Source organism: Calonectris borealis, chromosome 5 (assembly GCF_964195595.1).
Source record: "Calonectris borealis chromosome 5, bCalBor7.hap1.2, whole genome shotgun sequence".
NCBI classification, from domain to species: Eukaryota; Metazoa; Chordata; class Aves; order Procellariiformes; family Procellariidae; genus Calonectris; species Calonectris borealis.
The window spans coordinates 25,319,972-25,335,140 of NC_134316.1; the positions used below are offsets into that span (position 1 = coordinate 25,319,972).

Consider the following 15,169-nt stretch of genomic DNA (forward strand, 5'->3'; position numbering starts at 1 on the left):
TCAAATTTGGAAAGCATAGCTTCACTTCAAGCCGTACCGAGCATCTCTAGTGCTCTTCTAGCTCAATTAGGCTTCAGTCTGGCGAAGCACTGTGGTTCTGTGAGGGAACAAACATCTTCTAGCACTCTGCATGAAGCTAGATATAGTCTTCCTCCACCCTTCTCAGTATAACCAAATTTAAACGGCCTGTAACCTTTATGGGTGACGTAAAGTCTGCTGTGTGCACCATCCAGCACACAGAAGCATACTGTTTCTACCGCCCAGCTGCTCTACCAGTCAGTACAATCTTTTCCCTGGAAACGTTCATGGAAATGTTTATTAGCTGAGCAGTTGGGCCAGTAACTTACTTAAAAACGAGCAAGAACACAGAGCTCTGATGAGAGTTGGCCCTTAGGATCTACATCAGGTCTGCTTCATCCTTTCTTTGTCTCTTGTAGACTGTTTTTAAAATAATTTGAGAGTAATAAATGGATACAAAATGAAGTGTATCAGGATGCACCTACTTATAAGGAAAATAGTTGTAAGAGAAGTAAAAGGCAGAAAATTTTAAAACCTAGTAAAAGGATGTTATTTTTGTACATCCTTATAAGCCTCTTAAGTTCATTGCTACTTCTTAAGACTAGGTCAGTTCAAAAAGCATTAAACATTTCCTGTGGCCTGTAGAAACACCCGCAATTGTACTGCCATTATGGAAAGGATCTAGATCTTCGTGCCTCTCATCGCGTAAGTCACAGCCGCTAACTTCTTTAATGCGCATAAGAATTTGTTTTGTTGAAGATGCTGTGTGACAGTTGTATGAGGTTTTTGCACCTTCCTTAAAAATATTTGGTATCGGATTAGATGATCTCAATTTACTGTGGCAATTCAGTGGTTCCCATGATAGGCACTTAAAAAGTGGTACATTCTGTGACACCCTAATGTACTTTAATTGAATTAAATTGGTGAAAACAAACCATCTTGAAACTGCAGAAGCATCTGCTTTGGGGAATTGCAGCATGGGGGGATTCCTTGTATAGTCAAACTTCTGAGCCAAAATCCCCATTTCCTATCGGAAAGATTTCCAAGCTTAGGTTACAAAACCATTTAGAAACAGCCTGCTAAAAGACCAGCCTCTGCCACATATAATCTTTCAGCTTTGTTAGAACTTAATACAACGAAACCTTTTGAGGAGGACCACCTTGGGATTGAATTTAAAAAAGGCTTTTGTGAACAGGCATTCTGCCTCTAAAAGAAAGCATTGGAAGCTCCAAATTGTGGTCTTACAGGCTTGCTTCAACAAAGACCTGTATGGGTTAACGTACTGAGACCTTCATGCTGCTGCTGGTTTGCCTCCACTCGTACCATTCTGACTATCTTTCTTGTTCTCTCTGGCAGTGCGTTTGGCCGTGAGATGCTGAAGCGGAACATCGGTGTTGTGGTTGTGGGCTTCCCTGCCACCCCCATCATCGAGTCTAGAGCCAGATTCTGTTTGTCTGCAGCTCATACCAAAGAGATGCTTGATACAGTAAGTGTCTCATCTTGTCTTCCTTTTGCTCATGCCTCCTATAAACAGATACAACAATTGTCTATTTTTTGTAGACTGGTTCAATGTTTGGTACACAAACTGGTTGAACCTAATGTTCAAAGCCTTGTGTAGTAGAGCTGGCCATGATTTAATCTCTCTCTCCTTGCTTCAACAATGCATAATGGCTGCCTACAGTAAATCTCAGGGACTTTCTTTTCCTATTTTAAATTATGCGAGAGACGGTCTCATTCCTTTGAGACAATGCTTTTTCCCTTCTTAAGAGGCTCTACCTTCCACTGAATCTTTTAGAAGGAAAAAATTCTGCTTCTTCTGACCGTAGATGCAGAAGGTAAGAAAAAAAAGCCTGAGAACCTTCAAAACATCTATATTCTTCTCAAAAGCAAGTGCAAACCTCAGCACATGATTACCAGTGAGAATTTTTATTCCAAAGATTACTATTCCAGCTCTTGTTTACAGCTTCAGAGCCCTGTATCTTAAATGATCCTGTCCTAAATGAGTCTGTGCCACATGCAATGCCTTACTGACTCCTGCCTGCACTAAGCATGTTCCAGCAGGAATGGAGGTCCCCTCTAAGGAGGCCTGCATGACAGTTAGGAGATGCTGCCTTAAAAATTAAGGATGGAAGTTACTCTCTAATATAGTTGAAAGGGGGTTATATGAATAAGCCTGATTATCCTTATTACATTTTGGTGTGGTAACTACATTAATATTTGAGTCTTCAGAATAATCTTCTTTGATGGACATGTACATGGGCTGTCTTAGGCTCTGCCAAAGTTCTCCATTGTATTTTTTTCCTCGCTTTGCTGTTCTATGACTCAGAACCTGAGCTAGGTTGAGTCATGACCTTGGACTTCAGGAGAGTAGACTCTGTCCTGTTCAGAGACCTGCTTGAAAGAATCCCATAGGATATGTTCCCAAAGAGAGTGTCCAGGACAGCTGGTTTGATCCCCTTCCGCGCCGCGCCCCCCCCCCCCCCCCCCCTCCGAAGAATGGTCCATCCTGACTTACAGGAGAGCAAATGTAGTGGGAAGCTTGCATGGATGAACAAACCAACAAAAACGTAAAATGGAAGCATATAACAGGTGCAAGCAGGGACAGGTGGCCCAGGAGGAATAGAGGGACAGTTCTGAGCATGCAGGGATGGGGTCAGGAAAGCCAAAGCCCACCTGGAACTGAGTCTGTCAAAGGATATGAAATGCAGCAGGCAGGGCTTTTATGGGGATATTAGAGCAAAAGGAAGAGTAGAGAAAATGTGGGGCTGCTGCTGAATGGCATAGGGATCAGATGACAAATGACATGCAAGAGGCCAGGGTCCCAGTGCCTTTGTTGCCTCAGTCTTTCTGATGAGACTTGCCTTCATGAATCCTGGGCCCATGAGGTCAATGGAAAAATACGGAGCAACGGAGACACCCTTGGTGTGAAGGAGGATCAAATAAGGGAACATTTAAACAAACTGAACATACACAAGTCCATGGGACCTGATGGGATGCACCCACAAGTATTGAGGGAGCTGGCTGTCACTGCAAGGCCACTCTTGATTATCATCTTTGGAAGGTCATGGTGATTGAGGGAGGTTCCTGAGGATTGGAAGAAAGCAAATGTCACCACTGACTTCAAGAAGGGCAAGAAGTGTGATGTGAGGAACTGCAGGTTGAGAAGCCTCACCTTGATCCTTGGGAAGATGATGGAGGAAAAAATCCTTGAAACTTTTTTCAAACATTTTGTGGACAAGAAGGTGATTGAGAGTAGTCATCATGGAGTTATGAAGGGGAAATCATGCCCAGTGTCCAGATATGATCAGGTGGTAACACTTCAATACATGAACAGCAAATGGGACATAAAAACAGATATTTACTAATGTCTTGTTAAAAAAAGAAATATTCAAACTTTTCACACTTCACTGCCACAGAACTTTCAAATCAACAGCTGAAAATGGCTCTTTTATTTCAGTTTTGATAGGAAAAATAGTAAGGCAGTGGTGTGTGCAGTTTGGTAATGTATATTTATGTCTTTCTGTGTCAGTTAAAAACCTGCCATGTATCCGATGCTGTACTTGCTGTTTCTGAGTTGATTCTGCCTTGTAAGACCTGAGAGATTCTGCCCTGACACTCCAACAGCAGACTGCTTAAGGAGTTCCTTCCCAGCTACTTGTCCTGCTACTCTTCTGATAATTATCCCAACTCAGTTGTTTCTGTTCCAAATAAAAATTCTGAAACAGTATGTTTGGAGAAGACCTTCTCCTTCCCTTCCTTTCCCCTCATATAAAATGAATAGTATCACAGACTTGGCTCAGAGCATGGTAATAGAACTGAACGCATTGACACAATGAGGGAGCAGTGACTTCTGGCCGGGTGGACATGTGGGGATGTATGGGAAGGAGGTGGGAGGAAGGAAAAGAAAGAAAACTGAAGTCTCTGAAATCATATTGCTGCAAACCGAGCTACAACTGAAACCGTGCAAACTTGATGTGCTGGCACTACCTGAGCAACCGTGCAGTCTTGCTCTTGGTTAGATTCTTGGTCTTCTCTCTTAGTGACTAGCTGGAGTCTTTACCATAACAAGCTGCTTTTGCAGGGTCTATATAAGAACTATACTTGCTCTCTTCCAAAACCAGTCTGTAACTTCTGTTACTCTGCTTAAAAAAGCTCTTTTCCTGTCAATTCACTTACAAGTCTTTCTGCTTTCCAGAAAATGTTTCAAGTTTTGTGCATTTAACTCTAAAGACTCATTTCTAGAGTATCTCTGTAGGTGCTAACTGCTCTAAATGGAGGAAATATTTGTTTAATATATTAGGGCTTGTCTGCCTAAGAGAATTAATCCAGGACAAAATTAGGTGTGAATTTTGAAGTGAATGAAGAAATCCTGATTTAGCTCAGTATGTGGAGGCTTTGTTCCAAGTTAGTGTAGTCCACTTTAAGGTTCAAAACAGCTGCATGCTCTGATCCCAGAACATTGGCGAGAGGAGTTAATAAGGAGCAAGTCTTTGTGTCAGTGACTGTTGTGTTTTCTTGTGATGCAGTGAAAGGGGATTGATTTCAGGCAGCTGATCATTAAGGCAGCCCTCAGATCTGATCCCTCTGCTGAACTGTGGCAACAATATCCAGGAGGAAAAAGAACTGAAATGAATAGTCTTGGAGAGAGCTAGCAGAGAGCTTCTTCGTCAGTGACAGAGAGGAGAACTTGGTCGCCCAACCATGTGTGCATGGATGCTAACTAGGGCTGTTATGGCATTTTTTCTAAACAAAATCTATGCAGGTTTGGAGCACGGGGGCGAGAAGCTTGTCTTGTAAATGCTGATATTTGTAATGCTTCCTTGTTCGTATTAAATAAACCCACATGATGGGGAACAGTTCTCAGTTACAATTTTAACCATTTTATGTAAATAAAACTTCCTTGCCTGAAAATATTTGGCTCAGGATCAGAGTGAAGTCCCTCATAACCTGCATCCCTGTGGGCTCGTGCTTTCTTTAGAGTGATGAAAAATATATTACACTCTCCTGAAGTCAGAGTTCACCAATGCCATTTCCTTTGTAGTCTTTGCTGGTCACATGGTCCTTTTTGTTTTAAATTAATAAAATCCTAAATCTGCATTCAAGAATAACAGTTAACAGACTCTTTCAACAGAAATTCAACCTTAAATTGTTTCCATATGGGATCTTTACTTAAAGCTCTGGCAAACTGTGCCCACACTTTTGTTTTGTTTTGTTTTTTCCAAGGTCCAACTTCTGGGTTTGTCGTTCCCCCAGATTTTAGAGCGGAGAGGTTCTTGCTGCCAGATATAACAAGCATGAGGGACCATTGTTTAAAGAAACAAAAACTTGAACTATCCATCCAGAAAGGAAAAGCATGTAGGGATATTAACCCCAGTCTGCCAGCTAGTCTCAAGAGACAGGCATTTGACCCAGAACATGTTAAAATTGGAGCATTAATGTTGAATTAGTGGCATTCTGAAGGAATGCTGAATAAATTTACAATTCAAGGGAGTGCAGAATGCCAACCTTTGAGTTAAAAAATCACATTGGTCTTGGAAGTCATCTTCTGAACATATTTCTTTGTCACTTGCCTATATAAGATAATTAGCATCACATACTCTTGCAGATTTGTCTGCAGCAACTGATTTTGTACCTTGCTCCAGGAGCGTTCTGTAGAGAAATGAATTGAAGTTTAGGGTTTGGCTTTTTAACAAACCTTATTGTGTACCAGTGTCTTATCCAAGAGATTGCAACATAAAGAAAGTATGATTAACTGAGCTGGGACTTTCCTGATTTCTTATGCTAGCAGATGTTTGATCTCTAGTAAACTTCATAACATTTGCATTCAGGTCAAAACAGTGAAAGGTTTTGTTAGCTCACTAGCAGTGTTCTGGGCCATCAGTTGCCTGAGTGTTGCCTTTGTGGCAACCTCAGTCAGTGGGACTTGCTTTCTAGGGAGAAAATGCCTGGGATTCTACCTAGAATAACTTTTTTTCATTCCCTAGACTGATTGGCAAAAATCTCCCATGCAATGTTGTTTATGATAGAGCCTTGCTTCTCTTGTTGTATATGGACAATGCAAATTAACCAAATATAGATATAACAAATGCATCAATAGAACTTCTTAGCACAATATTGCAGTTTGCCTTCTGCAATCTTGCAATTTAAAAAATACAGTAGGTCAGAGATGGTATACTAACACACATGTTTTCATACTGAAGGATACATAAAGAGGAGGCAAACCTCCACGTACATTTTTTTTTCTGCTTCAGCTTTATTACCTCCAGGAAGGGAAGAACATTGTTCTCGGTTTTTCTGTCTATGAATAGTCATGGCATTTTTGGGGATGACTGTGAAATTTGAGTTAGTATTGCTGGATATTATGATCCTGCCTTGGAAGTGGCGTAGTCAGGTGGGTGCAGAGTCACTCTGTTAAGTGACCAGTACTGCTTACTTGGTCTCAAGACTTCTGAATGCTAAAATCAAAACCAAATCCTATGCACCTCTGAAGCTACAGACTTCTAGCACAGTAAAATCTCACTTAAGTAAAATGGCTGTCCGAGTAGTCTGCAGGCATGCAGAAAGGAAGATGTGCTGATAACTTGTTTGCATCTGTCTCCTCTGCTGATCTACTGTGGTCTCTTTCTCAGGCTTTAAAAGAAATCAATGAAGTTGGGGACCTTTTGCAACTGAAATATTCCCGTCACCGTTTGGTACCTCTCTTGGACCGGCCGTTTGATGAGACAACATATGAAGAAACAGAAGACTGAACTCCCTCCATGTGCCTTGGTGGGAGGGACACACCCCGTGGGACACTCCGTGGCACACAAGCCACAGCGTCCATGAACAACACACCTATGACTGCTTAGCATAAAAGACATTTCCTCACAATACTGAAGTGGCCACATCAGCTCTAAATGGCATTTTGTAAATAGGGAAAAGAGAAAAAAAAGCTTTGATTCCTGTGTCTTTGGGGTCTGGCCCTAGAGGTGCTTGGCTTTATTTTTTCTTGTTGCTTTTTTTATTTATTTGTCTCAGTGAGTTCACAGCAACCCAAGTTGGTTGTGGCTGATCAGCTCAGACTTTGTATGCACCATTAGCCTCCCAAATGCTGGCTGAGATGTTGTGAGCATGTGTGACGCTGGCATGGCAGCACTTCCAGTGTCACTGCTAGGTGTCTGACCTTCCCAGTAAGCTCACTTACTGTCTGTTCTTGGAGACTTCCTAGAGAAACTGTTGATTGCTAACTTTGACATATTTAACAAGATGGATAATCAACCAAATTTTTTTTTCTTTTGCAGTTACTTGTGTTTAAAACTTGAATTTAGCCTTTTTAAAATAAATGTGTTGTTGACATGTCACTGACAGGACCATTGTTCCCAAACATTATTTAGTTTTCTAAGCCACAGGCAGAAGGACTTCTGGAACTCTAGCCTCTTTTCCTTCCCAGTATGGATACCAGATTGCCTCCTGGTTTTGACACTAATTGTCCTCTTGATATAGGGTAAGTGATGGAGAGGGTTTTTGTTAATTTTTTTTTTTAAATGGGCTCTGTTTTGTCTTCCTTCTGACATTCTTCTCTTTTTTTAAAAAAAAAAAAAAGTTTGTGTGTGCGTTGCTTTCTCGTCTTCAGGTTACTTTCTCTTGCTTTAGAATTATCATAAAACCATGAACCAAGTCGCTGCTAAGTTCTAGAAGGGTGCTCTTGGGATTGAGTAAACCATAGCAAGCCTTGTGCTTCTTTAGACCAGAACCTCTCAATAAGCAGGCCTATACAATGGATGACTATTAGGAGAACCACTTATTTCATGCAGATCTGTGAAAGACTGATTGCCACCCTTTGCCACGCTAATTCACTGTTTCTAGTCATATATGAAGTGTTCATTCGCCTTGTTGCGCAAAGCTTTTGTGCAAAGAAAATAGCTTGGATCTTGTATCATACATTACATTTCGGCGAGCTAACAAAGTCTCAGGTGGCAGCTGCATGTCTGTGTAGGCCTTCCCTCAAGAGAGAATAGCCTCACAATTGCATTCAGTTTGAGATCTTTATTCTTGTGCATTTCTGTTACTGTGGGATCAAATTAATGTTCACTGAGCCAGTTGCTGTTTGTAAGTTCCACACTGACTTACTCTGATCAAAGTTTAAAATAGATACCTTTGCTCTAGCACACCTTAGAGGTGGTCTGCTACTTAGTCAGTGCATCTTGAATTCTTTCAGTGAACAGAATGGATCATTGAAGAGGTACCAAAAATTTTATAACGGGAGTCAGTTGCAGTATAGTTTTTCTGTATTTTATACCTTGGACATATAGGGTTTTTGCAAAGATAGTAAAACTTTTAACATCATGTCAATTGGGTTGGGCCAGCTCTTCAATTTGGGTTAGCATGATGGTTTTTACAGGTGACTGGAGTTTTTTAAACAGATTCTTCATCATAATGCTAAAGCAGAGTGCAGCTCAAAGCTATTTACCTGGTGCTGAAAAAAAATTTTTTTTTTTAAGTTCTTTTATGTTCACTCTGCAACTAACAGGGAAGAAGTGCTTTGGTCACTATAACCAAGCAGTTCTGCAAATACATGTAGTGATTTAAAGCAGAATTGGCTTCTATTTTATCAAATATCTCTCTTCATGCATTTATAGATCTTGTTCCGTTTTAAAGTAACGGAACTTCAAAACACCAGTTCAGTTTTTTATCATTGCATTTCAGAAATCGAATTAGATGAGAAGAACTAAAATTGACTGTTTCAAAATAGGCCCAGATAACTGTTTCTGTCTTAGTCCACTAATGTTGATTTGCTTGCCTTCTGGAGCAAAGTATGTGCACAGTCCAAGAAGTCTGTAAACCGTATGTGCAACTTTGATAGCTATGGAGTAGTCTCATTTGTTCAGCCACAGAGTGAGTAAACTGCAATTATATGAGCTTACTTTCTTGCCTGTGTTCTGCCCGGGACTAGCTCTAACATTCCAGCAGATGACCTGCTTTCTGACTTCAAGAAGCTTTACCTCAAAGAATTATTGCTTTTTTTTGTTTCTGGATTGTAGTAGGGAACAAGAGGAGATAAGTGCAGGAAGTCCTGACTCCAGCGCTGGTCCTGTTGACTTGATCATGGAATGGTTTAAGATCGGACAAAACCAACCACCTTGAAGGCATAGGCACGGGTCAGTAGGGAGCTGTTTTGAGCATTCCCAGATGTACAGCGTGCTTGTGTCTGTTGTGTAGTCAAGTCAGTTTGAAAACTGTGATGTATTAAGTTAGAAGTGGGTTATCGTAGATTCTACGAGTCTCGAGTCTTAGTCTTGTCTCTGGGATTCAGTTTTAGGGCAGCTTGCCTTTAGAAGGGAGAAAAACATCTGGATAAATCTGAGTAATTCAGATAACTCCTGTATAACACTTCTGAAATTGTCAGTGTTTTAAAATTACTGGTCCCTGTTGGGATTCCAGTTGCACTTGTTGAGGAAATTGTGTTCACGCTAAAATTCTGCCATTTGGTATCTTTCTGCTGTGTCATGCTGTCTGCATGTGACTTTGAATTCTGGGTTGCAAAGACATTTCAGAAATCATTCAGGCAGTTGGTAGCATTTGCAAACTGCTTGGTTACATTTCAGCTCTGCCATATCCTTTTTGGAAAGCAACCTCCTCTCTCAGGAGGCCTTTTATTCAAGGGAACCTGTTTTGCTGAAGTCTGGTACTGTTGAAGCTGCTTCTGAAAAAGTAAAAAGTTACAAGTCCAAGATTTTGCACTTTTAAGTCAGTAATTCACTGAGCATGAAAGCCAGGAAAATCTTTTCACATCTACTAAAAAAACTCCGCTCCCACAACTGAAGGAGCAGACCACTACTGGTTTGTACTAGGCAAACCTACAGCATGTACGCTGTCACGGTATGTGTAGGATGGATTGCTGCTTTGCTATTTATGTACTGACCAGAAATCTGTCTCCTTTTTGTCCTGGCAGTAGAAGTGAATGAAAGAACCAATCCTGAGAGATCACAAAGGAAGAAAAGCTGCTTAAGAAATAGACTTCAGTCCCTGCCAACTTTTCTGAGACATTCTAATTGAAAATGACTCCTGGTATTTCTTAAGAGATGCAAAAGAAAATGAAGGCTGCTTTTGAACAAAGGATTTTGTCCTGTACTGTACATTGGCTAAACTTACTCATAAATATACAATAGTTACTTTCCCAGTACCTCTCTGAAGAACTTAGCAAGCAAGATTTTGCCTCTGCTGAGTGGAGTGAAGAGTTTAGAACCATTAAGTTTTCAAGGCTGATACTCTTTTACTCTTAAGAAAATTGAGAAGCTCCTATTACTGAGCATCAGCGAAGAGTGAGAGATCTGCTTCTTGTTAGAAACAGGCCTTCCCAAGTAGACCTTTGTCTTAAGGAGCCTGATTCATAATTTTTCTTTAGTTCTTTGGTAGAGAAGAAACCAAGGGGTTTTGTGTCAAAATATTCAGGGCTTTTTTTTTTTTTACACAAGACACAAACTTTTGTATAGTATCTGTGTATATGGTATATTTAACTCTTTGTTTAGTTTCTATATTTTTTCCCTTCTCAGTAGCATCCTTAAAGAGCTGTTCTGGTTCTTGGGTTACTGGTGTAGCATGCTTCTGCTTTAGGCAAAGACTCAGGAGTGAATTGACCGAACATCTTACTGTGATGAAGTCGTTCAGTGAAGGAATTGCATCATCCATCCTTCTCTTGCTGTTTCCTCTAAGAGTGCAGAAGTGGTACCTGCTGTCAGAGCTGCACTTTCACACAGAGCAGGAAAGGGAAGTGTGCCGGTAAAATCAGTGACCCAGCCCTGTGCTGTGTGCATGAAGGACTGATACAGCAGAGGTGGAGAAAAGGGGCAGTCAATCATCACTTATTCTCAGCTGTACAGAGATCTTTCATGTGTACTTGAACAAGCATCCCTAGGATAGGAATGCATCTTTCAATGCCCAAAGGGACATTCCTCTAAAACTTTTCCACACCAAGTAAATACTTCCTCTCCTTCTGTGCAAATTTTCATTTCTTTACCTCTGAAAAGTATTTGGCTTGCAGCCGTTTGCTTGTCCAGAAGCCGTGTTGTCCCTTCAGGCAGATCATAGGAAAGGTGGGAGGAAAGCCTGTGAGCCTGAGCTCTCCATTTCATCTGAGAACACCTTGCAGCATTGGTTCTGGAGCACTATGCATGAGCCCCCTTGCTGCATCACAGAGAAGGAAAGTTGTGGAGATTTATCCCAATATACAATGCTCAGTCAAAATTTATACAGTTTATATGTACAGTTTATATATATTATTTTTACAGTTTATCCTTAGTGTCAAGCATGCTGGGATCTGTGTGGGTGGCACCTTCTGCACAGAGATCTGAGGTACCTGTGGTCTGTTCTGTTTTAACACTAGTGAAGCACTGAGCTGTCTGGGAATGCCCAGTATGACCCCTCAGCAGGTGCATCGCTGGCTTCAGCACTAGACCTGGCACCCAAGTGGCATTGGACCACTGTTTGGGAAAAGCACCAGTCATTCGACCTGTGTACCTTGAACATGATTTTAAAAGAAAGGAAAAAAAGAAGAAAAAAAAAAAGAAAACCAAAACCACAACTCGGATGCCATTGTGATGGCTTGTATTCCTGTAAACATCCCCAGCCTTGCAGTTGTTCACCTGTTCAAGGATTTGGATGCGAAGCTAGAGTGCAACCAAGAAGTGTTTGTATGAAGTATTGTGCTTTATCTTTCACTAAAAAGAGAAGCGTTTGGTGCAGACATTGGAGCTGTTGTGTTTACATCCCCAAAAGGGGCTGAGTGAAGGAGATGATAACTGTGGTGTGTGTTGAAGGCCTTAAACTGTGACTCTTGGTGTGAAGAATTGAAATTAAAACTGACCTTGAAGAATGCAGTGGATTTTAACCCATGGAGAATACTCTGTGCTCTTAGTTAAGCAATATGTACTGCTGTTTTCTTGGGAGGGAGGGAGAAGTTCAACTCAATTTGTGTTTGACCCTGGCTAGCAGCTGTTTAAGGAGCAGAAGAGGTGTCTGTATGTCAAGGCCAAAAATAGTGCAGTTCTCTGCACCGATGTTCCTATGTAGCAAGCATCAGTAACTTGTTCCTGGGCTGCTGAAAGTGGGAGAATTATTGAGAGGGTCAGGGACTTCCGAAGTAGTGGCAGCTAGCAAATCAATTTCCTCAACAGTAGGTGAACAGGCCTCACTTGAGTATGCCACGGGTTGGTACCATTCTGAAAATACCCATGGCAAAGTGAAACATGCACCACACCATCTGACTGCTGTAAAGCATTCTTCTTTGGTTTTTTTTTGCCAAATCTCATCCTGTTCAGACAGTATTTCTGCTACCCCCTATCGGTATATTAACCTAAATGCATCTCCAGCCTTCCAATATTATTAACTTCAGACCAGTTTGAGAGAGATCAGAGGAACGTTGGAGCCTGAGGCTTTAGGCTAGCAGCCCCAAAGCCAATGGTGGCCCACATTTCCACAAGCCCTGGGCAGAATTACCAAGTCACAGCACTTAGTCTTAAATTGCACTGTATTCTTATGCCTCTGTGTTGCTATAATGTACATATATATTGGATTTTTTTGTAGATAAGACATTTTAGATAAAATTTTTAAATGGGCTCTCCCCAAAATATTTTATGCCAGATGTCTAATTTTTTTTACACTCAGGATTAACATGAAGTTGGATGCTCTGTGGGCGGGGAAAAGATAAATGGATGGTACATTGGCTTTAAAAAGGTAACAATGCATGTTTTAAAAAAAAAAAAAAAACAAACACTGGAGAAAAAACTGCTTGGGAAAAAAAATCCATTCAAATATATTCTATGTTCTGCATAATAAAGACTTTAAAAAAAATGCTATTGTGATTATTTTTTTTTCTTAATGCTAATAAGGCTTTTCCCCTGTTAGGGAGACCAAATCCTCTTCACCTTTCTTCCCAATCCCTCTACCACCCACACCCACACCCCCCAAAAAAAAAAAAAAAAACAACACACGAGTTTCATGCTGGAATGAATGGCTGGGTAAAACTGTTTGAGAGCTCAGATAGATCAGTGTCCCCCTCTAGCCTGGGCCTCCAGAGCCAGGAAACCTTGCATGTGAGATGGATGCTTAGCTGTTTCTTACCAGTCTCGGGTCCATTGTACAACAACAGCCCTGATGCACAGTGTAGGGAAGCTGCTTCTGTTGTGGAGAGGCAGGTCTGCAGAGGTTACTGCTGTTCCTGACGTGCAGCACTCCAGTGAGTGCCTGCTGTAGCTCTGTGCTAGCCATGTAAAGCTGGCTCTGCTTGGAAGTCAGGCTGCTACCCTTGGGTGCTGTTAGAGTGTCAGGCTATCAGCTGTCATACTGCTAATGAGATGTTTGAAAGGGCTTCTTGATCCATCTCGCATGGGATTCTTGACCTCACATCTGTCTGGCAGTCTGTCCCTTGTTTTAAACATTTCCTTCCATTCATCTCGGCCCTAAGTTTGCATAAACTAGATATCAGTATTTGAAAAGGAGGTGCGGTCCGGTTTTCAGCTGTGGGTGCACAAATGGGCCCAGGTGACTTGCAGGGTTGTGCTAAGGCTGCCGTAGAAATGTTGGACTTTGTTTTTCTCTGCTAGGTGTCCCTTTCTGGGTCTGTGCCAGCACTGGCACTTTCCCTCAGTGGGCTGCAAAACCTCCTTTCAGTGTCTTTCCCTGGTAATTCCTTCATAATCATTTCCCTAATAATTTGCTTCACAGGCTGATGAATGCCTGCGGAGATCCTGGAAAAGATGCTCTCTAGACCCCCAGTAAACAGCCACAGCATATTTCCAACGGGCTTTGGGGGCTAGAAGAGATGCTGCCGGCGCAGGAGAGAGCAGATCAAAGAATAAAGACTTATTTTGAGTGATGGAAACTTCCTCCCGCAGCTCGGGAACAGCCGGAGCTTTCACGGGGGAGCACAGAGCCCTGTTTCTGCCTGCCATGGGCTGGCCCGGGTGGGGGGGCGGCCCCATCCCCGCTCTCCAGCGGAGCGGCCCCAGCCCCGGCGCTGCAGCCCGCGGCCCCGCACGAAAAAGGGGAGGGGGGCGGCCTCTGCAAGCGGAATCCGGCTCCGCTTTTCTCCCCGGGGGCGAGGCGGGAGGCTTTGAACCCTCGATGCGGCTGAGCCCCTCGGCCGCGGCCCGGCTCCCGCCCCTCCGTCCCGGGCGCCTCCATCCTCCCCGCCTCATGCGGCCGGCCCGGGCTGGAGCCACCGGAGCCCGCGGCCGCCCCGCCCCGCCTCGCCTCGCCGGGAGGGCGCTGCCCCGGCGCTGCGGCGGGGCTCCCCCGGAGGGAAGCGCCCGCTGCCGCGGGGCTTGTGCAAGGCCGGCGCCGGCGAGGCGAGCCGCTGCCCGGGAGCGGAACAAAGAGCCCCGGGCCGGGCCGGGCCGGCCCCGCCGGAGGGGCAGCGCCCCGCGGGGCACCGCCGGGTAGAGGGGGTCGCGGCCGCCCGGGCCATGCAGCTGCCGGGAGGGGAGGAGCGGCCGGCGGCGCCCCGGAGGGGGCAAAGCTCGGAGGGAGCGAGGGGGAAGTCTGGCAGCGCCGGCAGCCCCCGAGCGGGGCAGGGGCGCGGCGGGGCCGTGCCCGGGGCCGGCTGCCGCGCCGCTCGCCCGGGAGGGGATTGACCGCGCTTCATGCAGAAGGAGCCTCTCCCCGGCGAGCGGCGGCCCGGCCGCCCGCCCTCCGGTGCCCGGCGTTGCCTGAAGAGCCGCGGCAGCACCGGGGAGTGACTCGGCGGGGGGAGGAGAAGAGGAGGAAAAGAAATCAGATTGCCGAAAGGATTAGGGAGGGGGGTGGGGAGGCGAAGCCCTCTGCCCCCCCTCCCCGCACACACTTGCGAAGCTTTTCAGAGTTACCCTTCAGCATCAGTGGCACCGGCAGGCGAGCCCGGGGAGCAGCGACACCGAAACGTGCGCGGCAAACTGCAAGAGAGATCAGAGGGAGCGGAGCGGCCGGGCGCGCCCGGGCCGGCGGACCCTGCCCCGGCCCCTGCCCGCACCCGCGGGGGGCTGCACTTCCCGGCTGCGATATTTTATATATTATTCTTTTTTAAAATTTTCCCTGCTCCTCTCGCTTTCTCGAGGAAGGACGGGGTTTGTAGCGTTGCGGGCGGGCGGGCGTGCTGCCGGGCCGCCTGCCCTGGGCGTGCGAGGTGGGGCGAGAGGGA

The 15,169-nt window shown here is 44.3% G+C and overlaps 1 protein-coding gene across 9 annotated transcripts in view; it reads left to right on the forward strand.

Annotated features, from left to right (window-relative positions):
- Positions 1–13,809, forward strand: part of SPTLC2 (serine palmitoyltransferase long chain base subunit 2) — an 81,345-nt gene extending 67,536 nt beyond the window's left edge. Inside the window, exons 11-13 of one of the 9 annotated variants that reach the window (XR_012673849.1) lie at positions 1,375–1,504; positions 6,648–9,155; positions 9,950–11,727. Coding sequence is in view for 4 of the 9 variants with exons in the window: in XM_075151420.1 (XP_075007521.1) it covers positions 1,375–1,504; positions 6,648–6,767 (250 nt within the window). In the remaining 5 variants the exon portion in view is untranslated. Of the gene's footprint in view, positions 1–1,374; positions 1,505–4,544; positions 5,489–6,647; positions 11,728–13,719 lie in introns of those variants that run through there. The other 8 variants (XR_012673850.1, XR_012673851.1, XR_012673852.1 and 5 more) reach the window with 8 other exon arrangements.
- The last annotated feature ends 1,360 nt before the right edge of the window (positions 13,810–15,169 follow it).